Source organism: Myotis lucifugus, unplaced genomic scaffold (genome assembly GCF_000147115.1).
Source record: "Myotis lucifugus unplaced genomic scaffold, Myoluc2.0 scaffold_41, whole genome shotgun sequence".
NCBI lineage: Eukaryota > Metazoa > Chordata > Mammalia > Chiroptera > Vespertilionidae > Myotis > Myotis lucifugus.
Window position 1 is genome coordinate 6085945 of NW_005871089.1, and position 23321 is coordinate 6109265.

Genomic DNA, 23321 nt, shown 5'->3' on the forward strand with positions numbered 1-23321 from the left:
AGGATGGTGCCTGCAACCCAGGCATGTGCCCTGATTCGGAATCAAATCAGTGACTTCTTGGGTCCTGGGTCGATGCTCAACCGCTGAGCCACACTGGCAGGGCAAGTTCTGGTTTTTTAAAGATTTACCCTCCTGGTCTTTATTCTTTTAAAAAAAATTTATTTTAGAGAGGTGGGGGGGGGGGAGGAAGAAGGGAAAGAGAGAGAGAGAGAAACATCAATCAGTTGCCTCCTGCATCTAACCACGTATTGAACCCACAACCTGGGTATGTGCCCAGACTGGGAATCAAACCCATGACCTTCTGGTGCACTGGCCATACTCCCAAGGCTGGTCTTTATTCTTTTTAGGTGTTCATCTTTGCATATCACAGTCTCTTTCATTCTTTTTCTTTCTCTTTCTAAGCTTCTCTCTATTCCTTTGTGTAGCCTTCCTGTCCCTATTTCTTAAAAAGAAATTTTTTTTGGTTAATTTAATCCTCACCTGAGGATATTTTTTTCCATTGCTTTTCAGAGAGAGTGGAAGAGAGAAAGGGAGGATAGGGAAGGAGGGAGGGAGGGAGGCAGAGAGGAAGAGAAACATCGATGTGAGAGAGACACATCCACTGGTTGCCTTCATCACGAGCGAATCTGCAACCCAGGTACGTGCCCTTGACCAGGAATCGAATCTACCACCCTTCGGTGAGCAGGCCGACGGTCTAACCACTGAACGACACAGGCCAGCGCTGTTTCTATTATATTTTTTCTCATTTTATCATGTTCTCTTCCCTTTCTCTCTTTCCATGTCTTTTTTCTCTACAAGTTTCTGTATCTCTATCTCCACGGCTCTCCTCTTGCCTTTCCGTGTCTCGTGTGCATATGTCTCTCTCTCTTCATGTCTCATCTCTGATCTTCTGTCCTCCATCCCCTTGGGTGTGGATCTGAAGGACCTTCATCGGTCACCATGTTCTCCTGTTCACAAAACTTTCTCACTCCTCCTTTCTGGTAAATCCCAGAGGCCTCTGGAACCGGCTTGGGGGTTATTCCCCAGTTTACAGACTTAGAAGCTGAAGCTTCGGCTGCTGGTACCAGGCTCCCGTCCCTGGGTTTCTTCCTCCACGTCCCCGCCGTGCCCCTGATCGCGCAGGACTTAGGACCTCGGATAGCTCCGGGAACGTGCGGAGGCATCCTGGACTTCTTTCTCGCGAGAGCAGGGAGAAAGGCCTTAGAAGTGGAGCGGGAGTCTCGCGAGAGCTGCTGCGGTCAGGGGCGGCGCGCGCTCCCCGCTCCCAGGACCGAGCGCCTTGCGGCGGGCTTGGCGCCGCATCGCCGGGTGCAGCGCAGCTCTGGGCAGCGCCGCGGCCTTTCGGCCTCCGAGCGACAGCAGCGGGTGAGTCCGGGCCTGAAGGCTCGGAGAAGGGCTTTGCAGGGAAGCTGGGCGCAGGGCGAGGGGCGGGGGTCACCCCTTCTCCACTTCGTACCCACTACGCTTCACCTTTGGACGCAGGAGGCTGGCCGAGATGCTGGAGAGGTGGAGAGTCGAGGTCACCTTTCCAGTTTGGAGCCCCGGATTCTCCCAGGCCTTCCAGCTCCCACCATCCCTATCCTTAGCTGCCTAGAGGAAACCCGCATTCTTGGGTGACGTCAGACCTCTGGATTCTGGAGCCTGACTGGGCCTTGGGCCCTCCATTCTCCCCCTGGAAACCGGTGTTCTCTTTCCTGGGGATGGTGCACGCCATAGGGGACGGGGGCGACTGGAGGCGGGGTGACTGTGGCATCCTTTGCGTCCTTCCTCACTAGAAGGTGGACCCAGGTTGTTACTCCCCCACCTCCACCCCACCCCCGCCTCCCAGGGGCGACCGACCTTTGGACTGCTGGTCTGAGCCGCCTCAGGGTTTGCGGGGGGCGGGGGGGTGCAGTGGCTTGAGCCTGGGGTCCCCCAGGGCTGAGGTGGTGTGTTGGGTGTGCCGCATGTAGCTAATTCCAACGCTGGCTGGAGTCGGTCACGAGGATAAGGGTGAGGTGTTTGGGAACCCGTCCCTTCCCCTGCCTGCCTTCGGGAGCTTTTGATCTGGGAGGTAGGGGAACCAAGTAGAGACTGAGAATTGCCCCAGCTCTCAGATGGGTAGTTTAGGGAGGGCCAGACAGACCTTCCGGTGGACACAAGGAGCACAAGGAGAAAGGGGAGCAAGAGCCAGCGAATAAGAGACTTCCTGGAGGAGGTGAAATTTGGATGGGAAGAGAGGGGATTCCTGGGGAATGGTAGGCAAAGGCATAGAGATGGGAATTACGCACAGCTGTTGGGGAGCCTGCCTGTGAGCCCATGGGGTGGGGGAGTCTAAAGAATTTTGCAGCTACTGGTTCTACCTCTGAGGGGCAGGGCTTTGAAAGAGGGAGATGGTTCTTTCAGGGGCATTACTGGTGGGAATGATTTTTCTGGGGAGGCTACACAAGTCTTGCTAGTTGAGATTTGATCTGGGTTTGGTGAACCTGAAGTCAAACCCCTCAAAGCTAAGAGAGGAGTCTCTTTGGTGAATGGGCCACAGAAAGAGGGTCTTCTTAGGTCTACAAGCCTATGGAGTCCTTTCCCTGGCTGGCTATTCCTCTCTCTGGGCATCTTTTTGCCAGCACCTTTCTTTAGGGATGAAATAATAGGATTAAGTACTGACCTCCCTTGAGGAGGCTGCTTGTTCTAATTTAGAGCATCCTTCCCAGTTCATCTCCCTTTTCCTTTTCTCCTCTCTCTACCTCCCTCTCCCTGCTCCTCCTCACATTTCCTTTAGAGGCTGCACTTCCTTCCCTGCTGATATAGCCTGGAGTCTCTGAAGGTTTCCTGGAGGTGGGACAGCAGGGCTGACAGAAGCTGTGGGCATAGCAGTTGGGGCAGGGCATCAGTTGCTCCTCTCCCACCTTTTGGGAGGGTATCCAGGTCTTAAGCAGGAACACAGGTTGACAGTGCTCTGTGTCCTGCCCTGTGTTGGGTCCCTTCTGGAAAGCCCATCCATGAGAGACCGAGGAAGAGATTGGATGAGAATGAGTGACCGCTTGGTGGCCAATAACTGGTTCAGAATTTAAGCAGTAGGATGTATAGCAGGGATATTTGAAAGGTTTCCCAGGGGAGATAGGATGTGAGAAAACAGTAGGACTTAGAGGAGCTGACAGGACTCTTATTTAGGGGCACTGCAAGCAGAGGGGTGGATAGACATGATCTCATGAATGAAACTGGGTTGTGTGGGAAGCAGGTCAGCCTGTGGTAGAGAAGCAAAGGGTAGTGGGATAGCTTTGTAGCTGATTGGCATAGGCCTTGAATGCTAGGCACAGGTTCAGTAGGTGCTACTAAAGAGTCATCATAGGACAGTGATAGCAGTGCCAGGAGAGTGTTACTTTCTCAGCATGATTCATAGTTCTGGGACTTCATAGTTAGGGGTGGGATAAGGGGACCAGAGGTTGAGCAAGAAGGGAAAACTTCCATCTTGGGCTCTAGGCAGGCAGGAAGAAAATTACCATTTCTATACCAAGGATGAAGGGCTCATGCTGGGGAGGAGGAAGGGCTGGGCAACAGGCAGCCCTGGAACCAGCCCCAGGACTCTGGCCTAATCTGAGTCCAGGTTTGAGTCTCTTCTCTTTGCCATGGGCCTCACTCTCTCCACTGTGGGATCTTCTATTCTCCCAGCTTCACAGTAAGAAATGGAATAAATAATAATCTGGGTTTTTAAAACAAAATTCAGGTAGTATTTGCTATCTTATTTTTTTCTCAGGTTCTTTTGCTATATATACTAGAGGCCCAATGCACGAAATTCGTGCAAGGGGCTCAGCCCTTGCAGCCCCGGCTTCATCCGGAACGTTGTTGGGCTGTCCGGTCTAATTAGCATATTATGCTTTTATTATTATAGATAGCACCCTCACCCATCACCAAAAACATTTTGAGGAACAAAATTGCTACTTTTCCCATTTTGTAGTCAAGAAATTTGGTTTGCTGAGGCCACTCATTTCTTTCTCTGTCTCTGTCAGTCTCTCTATCTTTCTCTCTCTCTCTCTCTCTCTCTCTCTCTCTCTCTCTCTCTCTCTCACACACACACACACACACACACACTGAAATAACAGCAGAGGAGCCTGGAGCCTTCCATTCTTGTGGCCATAGCCTCCTGCAGCCCTCCCAAGCCTAAGTTCTTTCTGGGCTAACCTTCATATACAAATGAAGCAGACTTGCCCTGTGCTCTGGCCATGAGCTCTGGCTTATCCCACTCTGTGTCATCCATACTCTGCTACACTGACTTCTCTGTAACCATGGGCACACCTTTGGAAGATAGCCTGGGACGAGGGACAGAGGTAAGGCTGGAGCCAGGATTAGAGTCTCCTCCTTTAAGCCCCCTAGAATCCAGTTACTACCCAGTTATCTCCCTGTCTCTCTTCCTTGTTTTTCTTGGAGGACTTCAGTGCTGGACAAGTCTCCCACTCCACATCCCATTGTCTCATGGGAGGCAATGCCTCTTCCTGCCACCCTTTCTACCAGGTACTCCTGAGTGTGGTCATTATTGGCATGTGACTACCTCTGAAATCTTAAATTCCAGTATACTCTGACCACAGTCCAACTTTTACTTTACCTACTTTGGGACCCTAAAGAGACCTCTCGTTCTCTGATACCTCCATTTTTTCTATATGATGAGCATCATACCTTCTATGTCTTATCTGGATCCCATAGTCCAGGATTTTAACCATTCTCTGGCCCATGCCCTCAACTAACCTGCCACTTTGCCTGCGTGTCCCAACCCAGCAGCAGAAGTCGCAATTCACATACCAGAGCAGTTTGGTTCTACTTCCATGCGGGGTCTCCAGCCTCAGCTGTCCCTCCACCATTTTTTTTTAGAAATCCTTTCCCTCATCACTGGGGACTCTTGAGAGAAAGGAGGAAGGTAGAGAGAAGAATATTAATGAAAGATAAAGGTATTTCTTTAGTGACGTAAGTAAGGTCAGGAGGCAAGATAGAGAACACTGACTTACCGAGTGTGCAGGGATGGGCAAACTTTTTGACTCGAGGGCCACAATGGGTTCTTAAACTGGACCGGAGGGCCGGAACAAAAGCATGGATGGAGTGTTTGTGTGAACTAATATAAATTCAAAGTAAACATCATTACATAAAAGGGTACGGTCTTTTTTTTTTTAGTTTTATTCATTTCAAACGGGCCGGATCCGGCCAGCGGGCCATAGTTTGCCCAGGGCTGGTTTAGAGTGTCAAGGGCCTGAAATTTAAGCCCCGATGTTGACCAATGGCATGGCCAAACATTAACAAATTAAATAGCTACATACACCTTAGTCATAGCATAGAGAAACCTTGCCAAAATGAGTTGTTATTTAAATTTAGATAGTACTTCACTTTAGTTCAAATTATTTGTCAATTAGTGAACTCATAATTTGTCAAATTTTGAAGGAAGATCTGATTTCCAGACATCCTCAAAGGTCATGCTCCCTAACAATTGTGAACAGTTATTCTACTCTTACCACACGCATTATGCATACTGTTTGGCCTATGAAACTACATCATATTAACTAAATGAAAGACATAGCACCTTTGGCTGAGGAGGACATAGTGGAATTAATTAGTAACAAATGAACATCAAAATGTAACAGGTAAATAAGAATACATCAGATGAGAAATAATAAATAAATGATGAAATGTTGGGTCAGCATGATTTTATGATTATTGCAAAAAAGTAAAAAAATTTGTGATTATTAAGAAAGAAAGAAAGGAAGAAAGAAAGAAAGAAAAAGAAAGAAATCCTTTCCCTCTTCCCAACAACTCCTAGTTTCATTTCATGGGAGGAGTATTCCAAACTGGGCTACTCTCTCCAAACCCTTTATTTATGGAAAGGGTGATTGGGGGTTTGTGGGAGAAGTGGAACCACACCCATGTTTCTCCACTTCTTGAATCTCAGCAGAAGGAAGGGTCCTAGTCTAATATGCCTATTCTGTGCTATGGAAGCTGGCCCTCTGTCTCCTGAGATACTAATGTCCATCAGCTATTTTCCCTTCTAACTGTACCAGCTTGTAAATAAGCTCATTTCCTATCTGGAAAAAACTTTCTAACCCTATGTTCTCCACTAGTTGCTGCTGTTTTAAACCAGTGGCTTTGTCTTTTTGCAAAAATGATATATGACCATTGTAGAAATATTAGAAAAGAAAGATAAAAAATAAAGAAAACAAATAACATAATCTTTTTAAAAATATACTTTAAGTGATTTCAGAGAGGAAGGGAGAGGAAGAGATAGAAACATCAATTATGAGAGAGAATCATCAATTGGCTGCCTCCTGCATGCCCCCTATTGGAGCTCAAGCCTGCGGCATGTGCCTTGACCCAGAATCAAACCAGTGACCTCTTGGTGCATGGGTCAGTGCTCAACCACTGAGCAACACAGGCCGTGCTAAGGCTCTATATTTTTAAAAAGAAGAAGAATAATAAAATTCTTTAGTGGCTGACAGGACTCTGAGAATAAAGCCCAAATCCTGCCCATGGCCTTCAAGGCCTGGATGACCCCGGCCCCTCCCATTTATCAACCCTATTTTTGCCTTTCTGTCCCTCCCACTTCTTGGCTCTACTTTTTTCTGTTCCTTGAATATACTAGGCCAGCCGTGGACAAACTACCTGATCCGGCCCGTTTGAAATGAATAAAACTAAAAAAAAAAAAAGACCGTACCCTTTTATGTAATGATGTTTACTTTGAATTTATATTAGTTCACACAAACACTCCATCCATGCTTTTGTTCCGGCCCTCCGGTCCAGTTTAAGAACCCATTGTGGCCCTCGAGTCAAAAAGTTTGCCCACCCCTGTACTAGGCTGTTGGTCTCCTGATCTTCACACCTGTTTTCCTGATTCTCTTTTTCCCTAGCCATCTCTTACTCATCCTTCAGGATTCATCTGTATGAAGCCTTCCCTGGTTCCTCCAGGTCAAATCAGGGAGGTGCTCTGCTATGTTCCTACAGCTTTTTGTACTTGCTCTCCCAGAGCACTTCTCAGGCTGTGTTGTAATTGCTCATGAACTTAGCTGGATCCTCTACTCTGACTTCCTCCCTCTCAACTCCAACATGTCTCCAATATTACAGAAAAAATTGAAGCAGATACATGGGACTCTCACTCTCCTTTCCAAGGCCTTAAGCCTGCCTGCATCTGCTTGCATCATGCTCTCCTTCCTACCTTTTAGGATTGAGGCTTGTCTTACCTCCTTGCACTGGGTCCCATGCTTCTCCTCTTTAAAGGGTTAACTTCTGTCTATTGTAATTGCAACTTTTTCCCTGGATCCTTCACATCTCTAGCTTATTTATTTCCATCTTAAACAACCATCAGCCATATCCCTTCCTGGACCCTATGTCCCACCTAGCTAGCGCCTTATCTCTCTCTATTCTCTTCCTAGGCATAGGCACCCTTTTTCAAAGAGCTGTCTACACCTGCTTACCTGTTCGACTATAGATCTAATTTGGCTGCCACTCTGATCCCCAACCTTCCAAAACAATTCTTTTTGGGATCACAGATGACTTGTTGTTACTGAGTATAATGAACATTTTCGGCCCAGTCCTTTTCCTGCTGTCGTATTTGTTCACTGTCTACTGACTTTGGAGACTCCACTCTCTTCTGCCTCATCAGTTGCTTCCTCTCATTCTTTGCCAGCTTATCCTCTTTTGCCTGACTTTTTTTCCATTTGTTTTTTCAAACAGGTAATAAATACATTCACATGATTCATAATTTGAAAAGATGTCCCAAATTTCATCAGTACTAAAATGAACATTTTGATATTTCAGAAAACATTTTAATGTCTGTGTCTTAAAATTTTTGGCATCTTAAAATTACAATTTGGCAGTATTATTTTGTGTGTGTAAATAAAATTAACACTCTCTCTTAAAATCCATGATGTCTTGGGGTAGATAGTCTAAAGATACATAGTAACAATTCTTTTTCCCCACTTGCTCCACATGTATTCAGTTTCTCTGTCCCCCAGGGAGACATTTTTTCCCCTTGATATCCTAGAGATTCTTTGAGTATCTATTACCAAATACATAAGGGTGGGGCAAAAGTAGGTTTACAGTTATTCATATGGAAAATAACACAATGATTAATAAATAATAGAGCAAGAATAAACTCAGTGTTTCTCATACACACAACTCTAAACCTACTTTTGCCCCACCCTGTGTGTGTGTGTATATTTTCCCCTCAATATTTTATTTTGAAAAATTTCAAAGCTACAAAAAGGTTTAAAGAACAGTGCAATGAACACCTGTACTAAGGTATGTCACCTAGATTCATCAATTATTAATATTTTTCACATTTGCTTTACCTATTTATCTTTTTTTTTTTTTTTTTTTTGCAGAACCATTTGAAAGTAAGTTGCAGACAAGACACTGTACCTGTAAATACTTCAGCATGTATCTCCTAAGAACAAAGATATTCTCCTAGGTAACCACAACACCTAAGAAATTTAACACTGAATAATAATATCTACTATGCAATCTATTTTCAGATTTCTCTACTTGTCCTAAACATGTCCTTTAGAGCTGTGATTTAAAATTCTAGGATTCACTAAAGGATCATTCATTGCATTTGGCTGTGTGTCTCTTAAGTCTTCTTTTAATTTAGATGAGTCCCCCTACCAGTTTTTTGTCTTTCATGACATTAACATTTGTCTTGGAGAATTTTCCACAATCTGGATTTTTCAGGGTATTTTTTCATACTATTTTCAAAGTAAACATTTTGGCAACAACACTACATAGATGATCTTGTGTCTTTCTGTGTGTCAGGAGATGCATGATGTCCTTTGGTCCCATTACCAGAAATGCTAAATTTGGTCACTTGGTCTGCCAGATCTTCTCATTATTGAACTACTTTTCCTCTGTTGTGATTTATAACTAATCTAGGGTGTGGTACTCAAACTGTGTGATTCTCTTTTTAACAGCCATTGATCATCCTTGCTTGTATCAGTTCTTATACAAGGGCTACAAATGGTGATTTTTTAAAAAATTCTGTGATTCTTTCTATTATTAGAACTTTTCCTTTCCTCTCTCTCTTTCTTTTGTATGTCACCCTAGACTTGTACATTATTTTCATTCAATGTGTTATAACCCACCCATGACTGACATTCATATTTTTCAACTTGCATGCTGAAGTTGAAGAAATATTGAAAGGAACACTTTAAAAAAATATTCTTATTGATTACAGAGAGAGGAAGGGAGAGGTAGAGAGAGATAGAAACATCAATGATGAGAGAGAATCATTGATAAGCTGCCTCCTGTGCACCCCCTATTAGGGATTGAGCCCAAAACCCAGGCATGTGCCCTGACCAGGAATTAAACTGTCAGCTCCTGGTTCATAGGTCTATGCTTAGCCACTGACCCACACCAGTCAGACCAAATACATATAACTTTATTTATTTATTTTTCTTAAATAATGAGCAGGTATGTATGTATGTATTTATTTATTTTTGTTCATCCTCACCCGGGGATATTTTTCCATTGATCTTTTAGAGAGAGTTGAAGAGAAAGGGAAAGACAGAGAGAAACATTGATGTGAGAGAAACACATTGATTGGTTGCCTCCTGCATGCTCCTGACCAGGACCCAGGCCGGGTAGGACCCTGCAACCAAGGTGCGTGCCCAGAATCAAACCTGGGACCCTTTGGTCCGCAGGCCAACGCTCTATCCACTGAACCAAACCAGGTAGGGCCAAATACCTATTTTAAATGAGACTTCTGACTTTTTGTTTAATTGACCAACTTTTAGTCTCAATTACATTAGATAAAAGAGGACTCCTACTGAAATAATAATATTAAATGTGAATTGCTTTATTGTGCAGTTACCGTATACCCAGGTGAAAGGCCACAGAAGGGGCACTTTTTACTGTATATAGCTTCACCCAGATTCACCAGTTGTGAACATGTGCTACATTTGCTTTGATTCTGTCTATATCTATCTCTTTATCATTTCTTCTTTTATGAACTATTTGAAGTGACATCATGATACTTTTTCCCTAAACACTTGAACACATCTTTCCTAAGAACAGGCATGTCCTACAACCTTGATACTATTATCCCACTCTAGAAATGTAACATAGGCACAATATTATCTAGTTTAGAGTCTATATTCAAGTTTCCTTTGTTACTCCAGTGATGTTTTTTATAGTATTTCCCTTAATCAAGGTTCACACAATGGTTTCCATTGCCATGTATTTTTAGTCTCCATTAGTTTAGAAAATCCCTTATCTCTTAAAAATTATCTTTGTCTTTTTTTTTATTTTTCAGATGTTGGCTTTTTTTTTAACAGTCTGGGTCATTGTAGGTTTTAGAATGCTTCACAACTTGGGTTTGTCTGACTGTTCCTCATGATTAGATTCAGGTTAAACATTTTGGGTCTGAATACTATACAGGTGATGCTGTGCAGTCTCCTTGCTCACATTGGGAGGCCATAATGTCCATTTGTCTCATTATTGGTGAGGTTTAGTTTGATCATCTTGTTAAGGTGGCTTCTCTAGCTTTCTTCACAGGATAAGTGCCTGTTTCCTTTTGTAATTCAGTCATCCTTGGCCTAGTACTTTGAGACTCTGTGACTCTCTTCGAACAATCTTTCACCCAGTGAAAGGCTTAGCATTTATTGATGATCCTTGCCTGAATCAGCTATTTCTTTAGTGACTGCAAAATTGGGAGAGTCTTTTAATTCTTTTACATTCATAGCTAGCATTCTTCTGCAAAGGAGAGCTTTCTTTTTTCCTTTTCCCCTCTCTTTTAAAAATAAGAGTGTCACTTTGGACTCATAAATTATTTTAAAAAATTCAGTATGTTATATTATTTTATTATTACTTTTGATACTCTCAATGGTCCCAAATTTGGCTAGTGGTAGCCCTTCAGACTGGTGTCCTTTTTACATGCCTCCATTCATTGAATAACTCGTTTCTGGCACTACAAGATGTTTTAGGCCAGTGGTCGGCAAACTGCGGCTCGCGAGCCACATGCGGCTCTTTGGCCCCTTGAGTGTGGCTCTTCCACAAAATACCGACTTCTGCGCATGGGCCACGAAGTTTCAATTGTACTGTACATGCGCGCCCACACGTGGTATTTTGTGGAAGAGCCACATGTGGCTCGAGAGCCGCAGTTTGCCGACCACTGTTCTAGGCTAACCTTGTATTTGTCTTGGTTTGGGACCAGCCATAGATATTTTTTGAGTCATGCATTCTTACTGATACCTCCAATTCAAATCCTACATCACAGGGCTCTTTTTTACCTTCCCACATTCCATATTCTGTCTTCATACTCTAACAGTGAAAACCCAGGTTCCCATTAACACACACTTACTCATAGCTTTCTCCTATAGTACACGTGACAAAGTTTCAGAATCACCACCTCGGTACCAACAGTAACAGAAAACCTGTTAATGTATAAGATGTTTTTCCAGTGATTTTGTCCTTGAGCTAGATCTCTCTGAGAGAACACAGAGCACTGTGACAAGTTACGTGGCTTGTCAGCTTCATTTGTTTTTGTTTATTTCAACTTTAGGGTTTATTTCTGGTGTAAGTTTTTGAATATGTAAGACATTATATGTACAAAAATATGTAAAAATCTTTACCTAGAGAAGTTTCATGACTCCTCTCAGCCCTTCCATCATGTAGGTTACCATGTTATTTGTTTCTGGTTTATTCTTCCTATGTTTCTTTTGCAAAAATAAGCTAATTAATATGCATTTTCTTCTTTCTCTTTATTTCTTACATAAAAGGTGGCATACTATTTATACTTGTCTGTATTTTGTTTTTTTCTTTCTTAAAAAATTACTTATTTACCCTCTCATGAGGACATGTTTATTGGTGAGAGAGAGAAAGAGAAAGAGAGAGAGAGAGAAAGAGAGAGGAACATCGATGTGAAAGAGAAACATTGATTGGTTGTCTCCCATACGCGCCCCAGGGATCAAACTTGTAAACTAGGTATGTGCCCTGACTCAGAATTGAACCCTCATCCTTTTGATGTACAGGATGACACTCCAATCAACTGAGCCACCTGGCCAAGGCCCCCTCCCCCTTTTATTTAATGTGAAAGATAGCATATTATATAGACTGTTCAACATCTCGCATTTTTTTCAATGACTAGTAATTGTGGAGATCTTTCCATATCGATGTTTCTCTGTCTTTCCCTCTCCTTCCACTCTTCCTAAAAATCAATGGAAAAATATCCTCTGGCGAGAATTAACAAAAAAAACCACACAAACAAACAAAAAAAATAAAAGCAAACTTTTAATTGAAATATAACAAATAGGAAAGTACACAAATCATAATTGTATACTTGATGAATTTTCACAAAACCAACACCTCTGTGTAACCAGCACTAACACCATAGATTTTTTTGCCTGTTTTTAAACTTTATAGAAATCTCTATCCAACTTTTTAAAAAATATATATTTTTATTAATTTCAAAGAGGGAAGGAGAGGAAGAGAGAGAGAGAGAAACATCAGTGATGAGAGAGAATCATTGATAGACTGCCTTCAGCACGCCCCACACCAGGGATTGAGCTTGCAACTTGGGCATGTGCCCTGACTGGGAATTGAACCCTGACCTCCTGATTCATAGGTCAACGCTCAACCACTGAGCAACACTGGTCAGGCTCTATCCAACTTTTAAATGTTGCATTGCTTTAGCACTTGGTCATAGACCATTTTCTGATTTTGGCTGTGCATGTAGCTCCACCAATTACTGTTTTAGTGAGTTGATTGCTCATTTACTTCCTTAGCCTTAACTCACTTAATGTATGTCTCAGTCAGGCCCCCCTACTGAAACTTCCAACTGGAATATCCCCATTGCCTACAAAGCAGCCTGTCTGGAGGTCTCACAACACCTAGGACTTGGCAAGTCAGTGGCAGCTATTTGTCTTCCCCAGGATCCTGCATCTTTTCTCATGGATTGCCTCCTATGATGGGGCTCTCTGTTAACACGCCCCTTCCCCCAGTGTTGAAGCTGGCAGAAAATCTTCTTTTTGTTTTTTGTTAATCCTCCCTCGAGGATATTTTCCCATTGATATTTAGAGAGAGTGGAAGGAAGTGGGAGAGGCAGAGAGAAACATTGATGTGAGAGAGACACAGCGATTGGTTGCCTCCCACACACACCCAGACCAGGGCCAGGGATCGAGCCTGAACCAAGGTATGTATCCTTGACCAAAATCAGACCCGGGACCCTTCAGTTCTCAGGCCAAGGCTCTATCCACTGAGCCTAACTGGCTAGGGCTGGCAGGAAATCTTGATGTCCTCTCTCCCCCCAATTCCCAAGTCCATCTCACGGCCCCTTCGTACTTGCTCCTAAGGGCCTCAAGTATCACTCCCTGCCTACCTCGTCTCTCCAGCCTTACACTCCTGCTGTTTCCTCATTTGCACTCTACCTTGGCCACAGTGGCCTTCTTTCCCTTGTTTAAAAGTGAGAGATCCTGCATCAGGATCTCTGTGAGCCTTCCTCTCTGCCCAGAAGGCTGCCCTGCCCTGAGCAACTCCTCTGTGGTCTTCAGGTCACCTCTTACTGATTATATTTAATTTCCGACTCTCCAGACCAGGTTAGATCACCTTGATATATGCTGTGTATGTTTTCATAGCAGCCATCCTTCCATTTTATATTGTTTACTGCAGAGGTTATTGACTGTTTCATTCAAGGACAGGGACTACATCTTTCTTATTCATGCTTTTTCCCCAGTGCCTGACAGATTATAAATCCCCAATAAGTGAACAAATAACCAAAGGCAAAGGCAGGAGGAAGAGGAGCCCAGCCTATGACTGAGGCCAGGGCTCTGCTGTGTTCAGCGTCAAGGGATAGAATTTCCTCTTTCAGAAGTCTCTAGTACCCCCAGCCCTTTCTGTCACTTGCCTTTCCCTGCATGGTCCCATTCTAGGTTTCTTTCCTATCCTTGAATGGGGTTTTCTGTGGTTAGACTTTGTGCCATGTGGAAGGAAGTAGCTGGTGGAATGATTGCTCTGTGAGGTGGGAGATGCCTCCATTGGGTTCATCCCACTGTGAGAGTGTGAACAGGGCCTGGCCCCAGGGAGCATCCAGCCCGGCTGGGGCTGAGAAAAGGATCTCGTTAGGATGGGCCATGATCCTCATCCTTCTCTGGCTTTTCTTTCCTTCCAGTTCAGAACAAAGAGGCTGGGCCAGCTGGTGCCATCATGGCAGGTAAGGAGAGGACAGGCCATGTGGGTAAGACATTCAAGTAAGCATAGGGTGGTTGGACCTCTTCCTAGTCGCCTTATCTTCCCTAGTATTTGGAGGTCAGGTTCTTTCTGTCCTTTCGTCCCCAGGTTTTCCCTGGTTCCCCACTTGGGCCTGTCTATCGGTGACCCTGAACATGACACTGTCTAGCCCTCCATCAGATCTCTGACCCTGGGGAACAGGGATCAAGCATCCTGATGTCCTGGTCCTATTGGCCATTGGACTGATGAGCGGCATGGGTGGCACAGTCCCTGTCCCCTCTGTCACCATTGCTCTCTAATACTCTGAGACCTTGTCCTTCTGGTTTCTGAGTTGTCTGATTTCCCAAGGTTCAGGTACAGAATGCCAGAGCTGCAGGGAATTTTAGGGACTATTTAGCTCCACCCTCATCCCACTGGATAAACTGAGATCTGGAGAGGGGTAGTGACTTGCTCAAGAGCAGAATATTGGAGTTGAGGCTAGAACCCCCATTTCCAGACTAACCCTTCCTACTAGTGCCTGAAACTGGCTCCCTGCTGAAGAGAATGCTGAACCCCTGATGGACAGCATTTACTGTTTTTCTTCTGAGAGGCAGTGACACTATCTTGGGGCCTTTGGTTACTTTGGGAACCACACATCCTGAAGGAAGCATGGTTTGTTGGGTAAGGATAGCAAAGTGACCTATGGTTACAGGCCTTCCGGGCAGCCTAGGCCAGGGAAAACATGATGATATTGGATTGTCGGGGAGGAGAACATTCAAGGTGATGACATGTGATGTGCTTTACCCACAGAAAGAGTGAACAACTTCCCACCACTGCCCAAATTCATCCCACTGAAGCCATGTTTCTACCAAGACTTTGAGGCAGACATCCCTCCCCAGCACCTCAGCATGACCAAGCGCCTCTACTACCTCTGGATGTGTGAGTGCTATGGATGGGGGATCCAGGTGGGGCACTAGGGTGGGGTACCCACAGGCTGGCTATCTTTTTAGCTCCACTTGCAGCATCTGCATGGGCCAGTAATTCTCCACCCTCCCTCACTCCCAAAAGGCTCCTTTCATGGGCCCACTCCCCAGTAGGGCCTCAGTTTTCCTCAACCCCAAGATCTAGGCCTCTCCTCCCACCAACCCCCATCTCCCATTCACAGACCATTTGGATAAGGGTCTTTGTCTCTTGCTCTCTGTTTCCTTCCCACTGGAGTAGTTTTCTAGGGAACCTCAGGATTCTGGATTTGGAGAGGGTTCTTCCCTTAAGCCTCATTTTTTTTGCTTTCTTTGAGATCAAGCTGGGCTGGTTGCTCCACTTTCCAAGAAGCAGTTTTCTCATTTGTAGAAGAGGGTGTTGTCTCAGTGACTGCTGTGGTTCCACGTAGAGCTCTGTATGGACTCTTAGAACTTCTAATGTTCTAAGATTTTGAGGTCAGGTATGTAAAGGCCCTAGTTTCTGATGATCTGTGGCAGGTTGGTTGGAAAGGTATCATCTTAGGGGGATTAGACTTGGATGTGTCCAGGCTGGGTCATAGGTACCCTTTCGGCATGTGCAAGGAGAGGAATCTGGCTGTCCTATGCTGCGTACCAGTCCCAGGGAACACCAGGCATCACAGGGTGACCTTAACCTGGGTCTGCCACATGTGATGTTGCCTTGAGTCAGTCCTGCACTTAGCTACTTACCTGTGGGGAGATGATTAATTGTTCCAGGAAGGTGAGAAAGAATACTGTCTTTGCAACAGGTCCTTCATGGAATGATAGAAAGAATATGGGGACAGACAAACTCAGTTTCAAGTCCTGGCTTGACCTTTGGATGGCTATGGGGCCATTTCCCCCCATATAACATGAGAGAAAGAAGGGATGGGGCAGGTGTGGGTAGTTCTGTAGATGTTTTGAAGAGAATTTTTCCATTAAAATAGGATGTAGAAGTGGGGTTGGGAGATTTGAGGAGACTGGGATTAGAATGACAGCATGTTTGTGGACACAGGGTAGATACACTATTCAAAATTTATGGACCATGCATGGGTCCATTTGAGATTGACTACCATGAATTTATAGTCCTATCAGGCCTTTGGGATGGGGTCTCCTTTTTTCCTAGTAACAGTCAGTTCAGGTCCAGATGGGAGTTGTGTTCATCCGGGGTGAGTGTGATCAGATGACAGGGCAGGGGAGGGAATAAGAAAATGAGAAGTATGGCATCTAAGCTAGATAAAGAGAGGAGTGGAGATAGAAAAAAGTTGATGGCTAGAGAGAAAGTGGCCAAGTCAATGGATGTGAATTCCGAAGAACTGGTAGAATAATTGCAGGAGAGGCAACTAGATCAACTGAGCTAGAGAGAGATGGGGCTGGGAAGAGAGGTGTAAACCAATATTAAAACAGGTTAATGTCTAGTTTGTGTAAAGAGCAAATAAAATCAGTAAGAACACCAAGGTTCCAGGAAATTTGGGGGCAGTAAACAGGAAAGGAGGAAATGCAGCTGAATGCATAGGAAGAAATGTTCATTCTTATTGTGAGGGACCCCAGATGGGTGTACCTGCAGAGTGACGGTGTTGTCAGAGCAGACTTGGGGAGCATTTCACCTGACCCTGGGCTCTGAAAATTCTGCCCCTGAGAAGATCTCATTCAGGAGCTGGATTTAAGGGCTATAAATATCTTCCTAAGTCCTCTCTAGGTGCCTGCCAGATGCTTTGCTCCCAAAGAAATGTATATAATGCTTAAGGGCTCTATTCAGAAGCCAGTACAGTACATGCCTGGGTGTTTGAAGCTCCATTTGAGCCCCTCTTCCTTTGTTTATTCAGCAGGTCTTTGTGGAGCCTTAAAGGGATCCAGCCTAATGTTCCAGGAAGGGATTACCTTGTGTCAGAAGACTTGGGTGTGTGTTAGTGCCAGCATAGATGAGGAAGGAGTCTTTGAGGTCCCGACTGGCTGTGACTCATTGATACTGTGATTCTGAGGTTCAGCTAAATTATGTGGGCACGGAGGAGGGGGAGCCTGGGTATTGTTCTTGGGGAGCTTCTAGTCTGGTTGATGGGCTGGGATTTGTACTTGAGGGAACCATGAGAGCAACCCAGGTCTGTGAGAGATCAGAGGGATGGGAGATGAGTAAGGCTGCAGTAGTGAAGGAAGGCTTCTTGGAGTGGGTAGCATGATAGTTGTCTAAAAAATGGATTAGATAAAGACTGAGATTCCAGCCACTATTGCCTGCCCCATTTAAGTACAGGGCAGATTATACAGTGGCTTGAATAGATGTTTCCACAAGGCCTTTTACTTTCCCCTTTTTGTGCCCCTACCTTGCAAGAGAAGATGTAAGATGGGTTTCCCATGCCTTGGCCTTGGTGATTGCTGTGGATCTGGCAGGGTCAGGGGCTGAGGTCATTCATAAAAGGAAAAGAGCATTTCTACTACCCTGAGGCTTTGGAGCCCTTCAATGGGACTTGCTAGGCTGAGGCTCTGGATTCCTGCTCTGGAGACTCTGTTCTCTGGGTGTGGGGAGGGGTGGTCTGAGCTCCCAGACTTCTTTCTTACAATCTGTACTCGTGTGTGTGTGTGTGTGTGTGTGTGTGTGTGTGTGTGTGTGTGTTCACTGATATGGGTTATGGGTGTGAATATGTGTAAATGTGGTATGCATGTGTATTTGTCCGTATCTCTCTGCTTGCTCTGTTTGCATGGGTTTGATTGTTATGTCTTGAGTTATGGATGTATGTATCTGTGTCTGGGTGCTCATGTATCTCTGCATGGGCCTGGTGTTTGTGTTCATGTCTGGTGTATGTCTCTGTGTGTGCATGTGCTCCTGGGTCTGCAGTGAACAGCGTCACGCTGGCGGTGAACCTGGTGGGCTGTCTCGCGTGGCTGATTGGAGGTGGGGGAGCCACCAACTTTGGCCTCGCCTTTCTCTGGCTCATCCTCTTCACACCCTGCTCCTACGTCTGCTGGTTTCGGCCCATTTACAAGGCCTTCAAGTAAGTGGTTGGTGCTGACCCCGGCTCCTAACCCTGCCTCTTTGCTCACCTTCCCCATCTCTTCTCTACATATTATCTCACTTTTTTTTTTTTTGCCATCTCCCAAACTTACTTTCCCTATTCACCCTCAGCTCAGACTGCCAGGTAAGATTTGGGCTTCCCGGGAGCTCAAGGCTGGGATGAGAGGGCTGGGAGTCAGAGCCTTTCTTTTAGTTCCTTTCTTCATTACTCTGCCCTTAGGTGTGGGCAACATAGAGTAGAGACCACGCCTATTTTAGTTTTGCTTTCCCCAGGCAGCTGCATGTTAAATGTTGCCAATGGGGCCACCTGTCTTGGTGGAGATGCTCATCCTGTACCCATAGGGCTAGCTGATTTAGTGCCAAGTGAACCATCTATCCATGCACCAGTGGAACTAGCCATCCATATTCTAGTGATACTATTTATGTGCTAATGAGGTCATCCAACTCTGTACCAAAGAGACCACCCATCCATGTATCAGTTGGGCTAGCTGTCTTGGTGCCAATGGGTGTCTACTTTGTGTCAAATAGAATTTTCAATCTTTGTACCAATTGGACTATTCATCCATGTACCAACAAGGCTACCTATCTTGGTGCCTTTGTAGTATCCCCGGTGCCTCAAATGTCTTTGCCAACCAGACCATCTAACTATGTGCCAATTAAATTACTGTCTTGGTGCCAATAGGGTGTCCATTTTAGTGCCAGTGGGACTTTCTGTCTCTAAGCATATAGGATCATCCATCCATGTACCAGTGGAGCTAGCAGTATTGGTGCCAATGGAATTGTCCATCCTCTTGACAATGGGGTCATTTATTCCTGCCACAATGGGCCCATCTATTTTTGTGCCAGTTGGGCCAACAACCAATGTACCAGTGGGTGGTCCATTCATGAAGAGATGTCTCCCTATGTAATGCTGCACACACAGACCTAACATGGAATCCTGCAAAGATCCATAGTTAAACACTGTCCCATTTTGGCCTCTCATTTAAGGCTTTTGACTATCTTCTGTCCATTGTGTACTCACTTAAACTTGGAAGGGCTTGGGGGCCTTGAAGACAGGGAATCCCTAGCCCTCTGCCCAGCTGATGGGAGCCATCTCCTTTGTTGCAGGACTGACAGCTCCTTTAGTTTCATGGCATTCTTCTTCACCTTCATGGCCCAGCTGGTCATCAGCATCATCCAGGCTGTGGGCATCCCAGGCTGGGGCATCTGGTAAGAAACTGAGGTATCTGGGACTGATCCATGGCTAGCATAGGTGGCACCTTGTTAATGTCTTTTGCTTACCTCCATATGCTAAGCTGTCTGACCTGGGAGGACACTATGAATTATAGAAAGTATGATAGGATTCAAGCTACTGGAGTAGAAACAGCCATAGCATTTGAGGAGAAGAAGACCTTACAGTGGTTTCTGGGGGCTGAGTGTCAAAAATCATGGGAGAACCCGAGGAAAAGAAGCATTATGTCTGAGGAGTTCATCTCCTGAGTCATGGGGAGGACTCTTCCTGAACCACTGACATAGGCCCTTTGGGTATAAGTAAGATGGTCCCTTTGCACCCAATAATATGGTCTCTCCATGTGACAATGAGACGGTCCCTTGCTCCAGTATATAGTGGGGTGGTTCCTGGATAACCCTCACCGTGCTGGGTAGCCTCACAGTTGGCCTCTTCCTACAGCGGCTGGATTGCCACCATCTCCTTCTTTGGAACAAACGTTGGCTCAGCGGTGGTGATGCTCATTCCCACCATCATGTTCACAGTTGTGGCTGTCTTTTCCTTCATTGCCCTCAGCATGGTACGTGGTTACCTCAGGGTCATAGGGGGTGGCTTTGGAAAGGGGCTAGGACCCAGAAGTTTCCCCAGGGACTAACTGGAATGGCTTGGTGGACTTTGCTCCTGATGCACAGAGCACAGGTGGGAGGGGGGACTAGCTTTGATTAACTCTTCCTTGTGCTCCTCATCCTCCAGGTTCATAAATTCTACCGGGGCAGTGGGGGAAGTTTCAGCAAAGCTCAGGAGGAGTGGACCACGGGGGCATGGAAGAACCCACACGTGCAGCAAGCAGCCCAGAATGCAGCCATGGGGGCAGCCCAGGGTGCCATGAATCAGCCGCAGACTCAATATTCTGCCACCCCCAACTACACATACTCTAATGAGATGTGAGCCAGCCAAGCCTACTGGGAGGCAGGGCTGGGGGATGATGGGATGGGGCTCAAGTCACATAATCTGTTGTGGTGACCAAGCAGGGTTCTCCCTTTCCTTTTCTCCTCTTTGTACAAAGAAAAAGAAAGAAAGATAAAAAAAATATATATATATCCCCTGCCCCTTTGGATTTTGCTCTGAGCATTCTGAGAGCTATAGGCTGCGCATGGAGCTGCCCCATGTTGCGGTAGTAGTTGTGTCCATGTCCCATGTAAAGTAGTGTGCAGTGGAGGTCTCTGTTGTGGTGCTAGATGTATATTTAGAACTAAATCAGCCGCCCACCCTCCATTTGGCTACTCCCTCTGACCTTGGCCCAAGGACCCCTCATGGGACAGGAGGCATAGCCAAGAGAGCCTGGCCCCCTCCCCAGGGTGATGAGTTGAAACTGTTTCCACTTTTGGTCTTATTGGGAAGTGACACTCTTTAGCACTCATGGTAGTGGTGGTAGTGGGTGGGAGGGTGGGACAGGCCGGGGATCTTTCCTTGCTCCTAATTTGAGTACCCTTCCCCTCCTCTCTTTCTGCTGTCACATTCCCTGTGGTCTATTCTCTTGCCCAGGATTTTTCTCTTCCCCATGTGGCTTTTCTTTGTCTTCCCCAATGCTGAATGTCGCAGTAGTATCTGCTCCTGAGACTGAGCCCATTCCCAGATCAAAGAAGCAGATAGGAATGCTGAGCCTTAGCCCTGATGTGGGAGGGCACACTGATGCAGAGCCCTTTGGGCACCTGTCTCGCAGGGAATGGCATTGCAGGGTCATCTCCCTGACTCTCAGAGCTAAGCCTGTAGAGGCAGGCTCCTCTTTTTTCTATCCTGCTTCCCCTGCTTCTCTTCCAAGCAACCCCTCGAGCCCCTCTGCCTAGGTCTCTCCCCAAACCCCAAGCTGCTGTGGCCTGATGCTGCCACCCTACCCTGCCTTCCCTGAAGAATTGGGTGGTGTTCAGGCAAAGGTACAGCTGAAGTAGAGGACATGTAAATAATTATTGTTTCCTGGGTGAGGTCTGGCTGGTTCAAGCCTGCAGGGAGGTACTAGGTGTCTCTGAGTTGACTGACCATTGGATTCCTGGCAGCAGTAGCTGTTCTGTGTGCTTCTGGTAGAAGGGATAGGCTCAGAGGGCTGGGCCTGGAGGGAAGATCAGAGGAGAGGGCAGGCATGGCCCATTGAGAGGGCTGCATGACTCCCCCTTGCCAACTTGCTCTTGGTCACAGGGCAGTTCTGGGCACTTGAATTTAGGGCCCAGGAAGAAGCAAAGGGCCAATCTTTTCAGCAGGCTCAATGGCTGGAATGGGATTTCAGGTTAGTATTGGTGGGAAGGGAGCCTCTCTGGCTTTTGTTTGTTTTTTCACATCAAGATAACTTGCTACCTTCTGCCTACTGGCCTTGGTTCTTGGCCCTTTCTCACCCTGCCAGAACCCCTTTCTCTTCCAGGACAGTGATTTCAGGGTTATAGGGCTATTCTGCTCCAAGCATTATGAGAATGTTGCTGGTAAAGACCCTGGCTCTCTGAGGCCTGGAGGGGAGTGGATTCTCACTCAAGGAGTAGCTGCTCATTTCCTACTCTCCCTTCTCCTACCTGGGTATTTGGCCTGAAGAACCAAACCCTGCTTGGCCATTGTGGACTGGCTCCAGCTTGGAACCCAGCACCTGGGCTTCCAGTTACGATCCTGAGCTTTGAGCTCCAAGCACTTAATTTTCCTATAAGGGAGCCAGGGCCTCTGGGAAGTTCTCTTTCTAATGGTCCCTTAGGCTTGGGCCAGAGTGTGATTGGCTCTCTCCTCTACCACTTTCTCTCCAAAAAGCATTTGTTACAGCCCATAGTACACTAGGTCTAGGTTCTTCCTTCCCTGTCTTCTCCCCAAGCCCAGACCTCTGGCTTCCTTTCTCTTAGTCTCTGTGGTAGCTTCAGAAGGCCTGTGGTCTAGCTGCAAGCCCAGGATCCAGGACCTGCTGGTTACCACCTCCAGTCAATTTCCTTCTCTTCCTGCCTTTCCTTTGTCCTGGCCCAAGACCTATGTGACCATGCCTGATTGTTCTTGGAAGGCCTGCTACTTGTGTGTGGCTGAGCTTGTCCAGGCCCTTGGATGCTGCATCTCCAGGCAGCTAAGCACTTTTCTGGTGAAAGATCTAGTATGAGATATGGGGCTGGGCACAGATTCATCTCTGCAGGATGGTCTGGGGGGTGGGGTGGAAGAAGCCCACGTCAGTTTTTTGAATCCTCAGGTTTGCAGCCAGTGACCTGTTTTTGTATTCTTATTTCTGGGAGACATAGACCATTCTCCATCTGGCAGTTGAACTGCTTGAGCCAGTGTGTCTGTGGTAACTGAGTGAATCATAATAAATGGGAACATTTGGCCCTGTGTATCCTGCTGTGTCATGTGTCTTCATCTGGGCCTGTGTGGAGCCTCACCTGTGGGCTGTGGGGTGTGGAGGTAGGGTGGGGTGTGGAGGTAGGGTGGTTTGCAGGAGGAAGTAGAAGGCTGGATTAGTGGGGGAGGGGTAGTTTGGTCCAGATAGTCCCTGCAGGCAAGGGCAGAGGAAGAGCACAGAGGGCCCCACTCAACTCTCATGATGGAAACTGGCAGCTGACTGAACAGCCTCCGGGGCAAAGTTGCCTCCACCTGCTTGCTCCAGATGCCTTCCTGTTGCCATGCCGCGCACACCATATGGACTGCTGTTTTGGTAGTCTACGCACCTGCTCATCCTTCAGGATTCATCCCGAGTGACTCCTCTGAGATGGTTTACCTGCCTCTATGTGTTTACACCCCTCTGCTTCTTCATGGGGGACCTTATTCTGTAATTTTCTGTGTTCCTGCTTGTCTCAAGAGCAGGGATGCGTCTGATTTATCTCTGTAACCCTTGCACTTAAAACAGAAGAGGCTTGCCGTAGCGCCGGTTTGGCTCAGTGGATAAAGCGTCGGCTTGCGGACTGAAGGGTCCCAGGTTCGATTCCGGTCAAGGGCATGTACCTTGGTTTCGGGCACATCCCCAGTAGGGTGTGTG

General features: G+C 46.2%; 2 protein-coding genes across 4 annotated transcripts in view; both read left to right on the forward strand.

Annotated features, from left to right (window-relative positions):
* Window positions 1-1238: 1238 nt before the first annotated feature.
* SCAMP5 (secretory carrier membrane protein 5) lies at window positions 1239-22682 on the forward strand. Of its 3 annotated transcripts, none has more exons than XM_014455040.2 (8): window positions 1239-1365; window positions 8334-8419; window positions 14108-14149; window positions 14956-15084; window positions 17953-18109; window positions 19237-19338; window positions 19799-19916; window positions 20090-22682. In XM_014455040.2, the coding sequence occupies exons 3-8, from the start codon at window positions 14143-14145 to the stop codon at window positions 20282-20284; spliced, it is 708 nt and encodes a 235-aa protein (XP_014310526.1). In that variant the 5' UTR covers window positions 1239-1365; window positions 8334-8419; window positions 14108-14142; the 3' UTR covers window positions 20285-22682. The 3 variants fall into 3 exon arrangements, with proteins under 3 accessions (XP_014310526.1, XP_006087957.1, XP_006087956.1); XM_006087895.3 differs by having other exon boundaries at window positions 1250-1365; window positions 8334-8345; XM_006087894.3 differs by lacking the exon at window positions 8334-8419 and having other exon boundaries at window positions 1250-1365.
* Window positions 14962-23321, forward strand: part of PPCDC (phosphopantothenoylcysteine decarboxylase) — a 34506-nt gene continuing 26146 nt past the window's right edge. The window contains exon 1 of the mRNA XM_023753131.1: window positions 14962-15084. The gene's annotated coding sequence lies outside the window, so the exon portion shown is untranslated. The remainder of the gene's footprint in view (window positions 15085-23321) is intronic.

Excerpts from the sequence above, each read along its gene's own strand:
- SCAMP5 (XM_014455040.2), top strand. Across the intron at positions 15,085-17,952 it reads CCTCTACTACCTCTGGATGT|TGAACAGCGTCACGCTGGCG; the intron begins GTGAGTGCTATG and ends CTGGGTCTGCAG. Across the intron at positions 19,917-20,089 it reads CCTTCATTGCCCTCAGCATG|GTTCATAAATTCTACCGGGG; the intron begins GTACGTGGTTAC and ends CTCATCCTCCAG.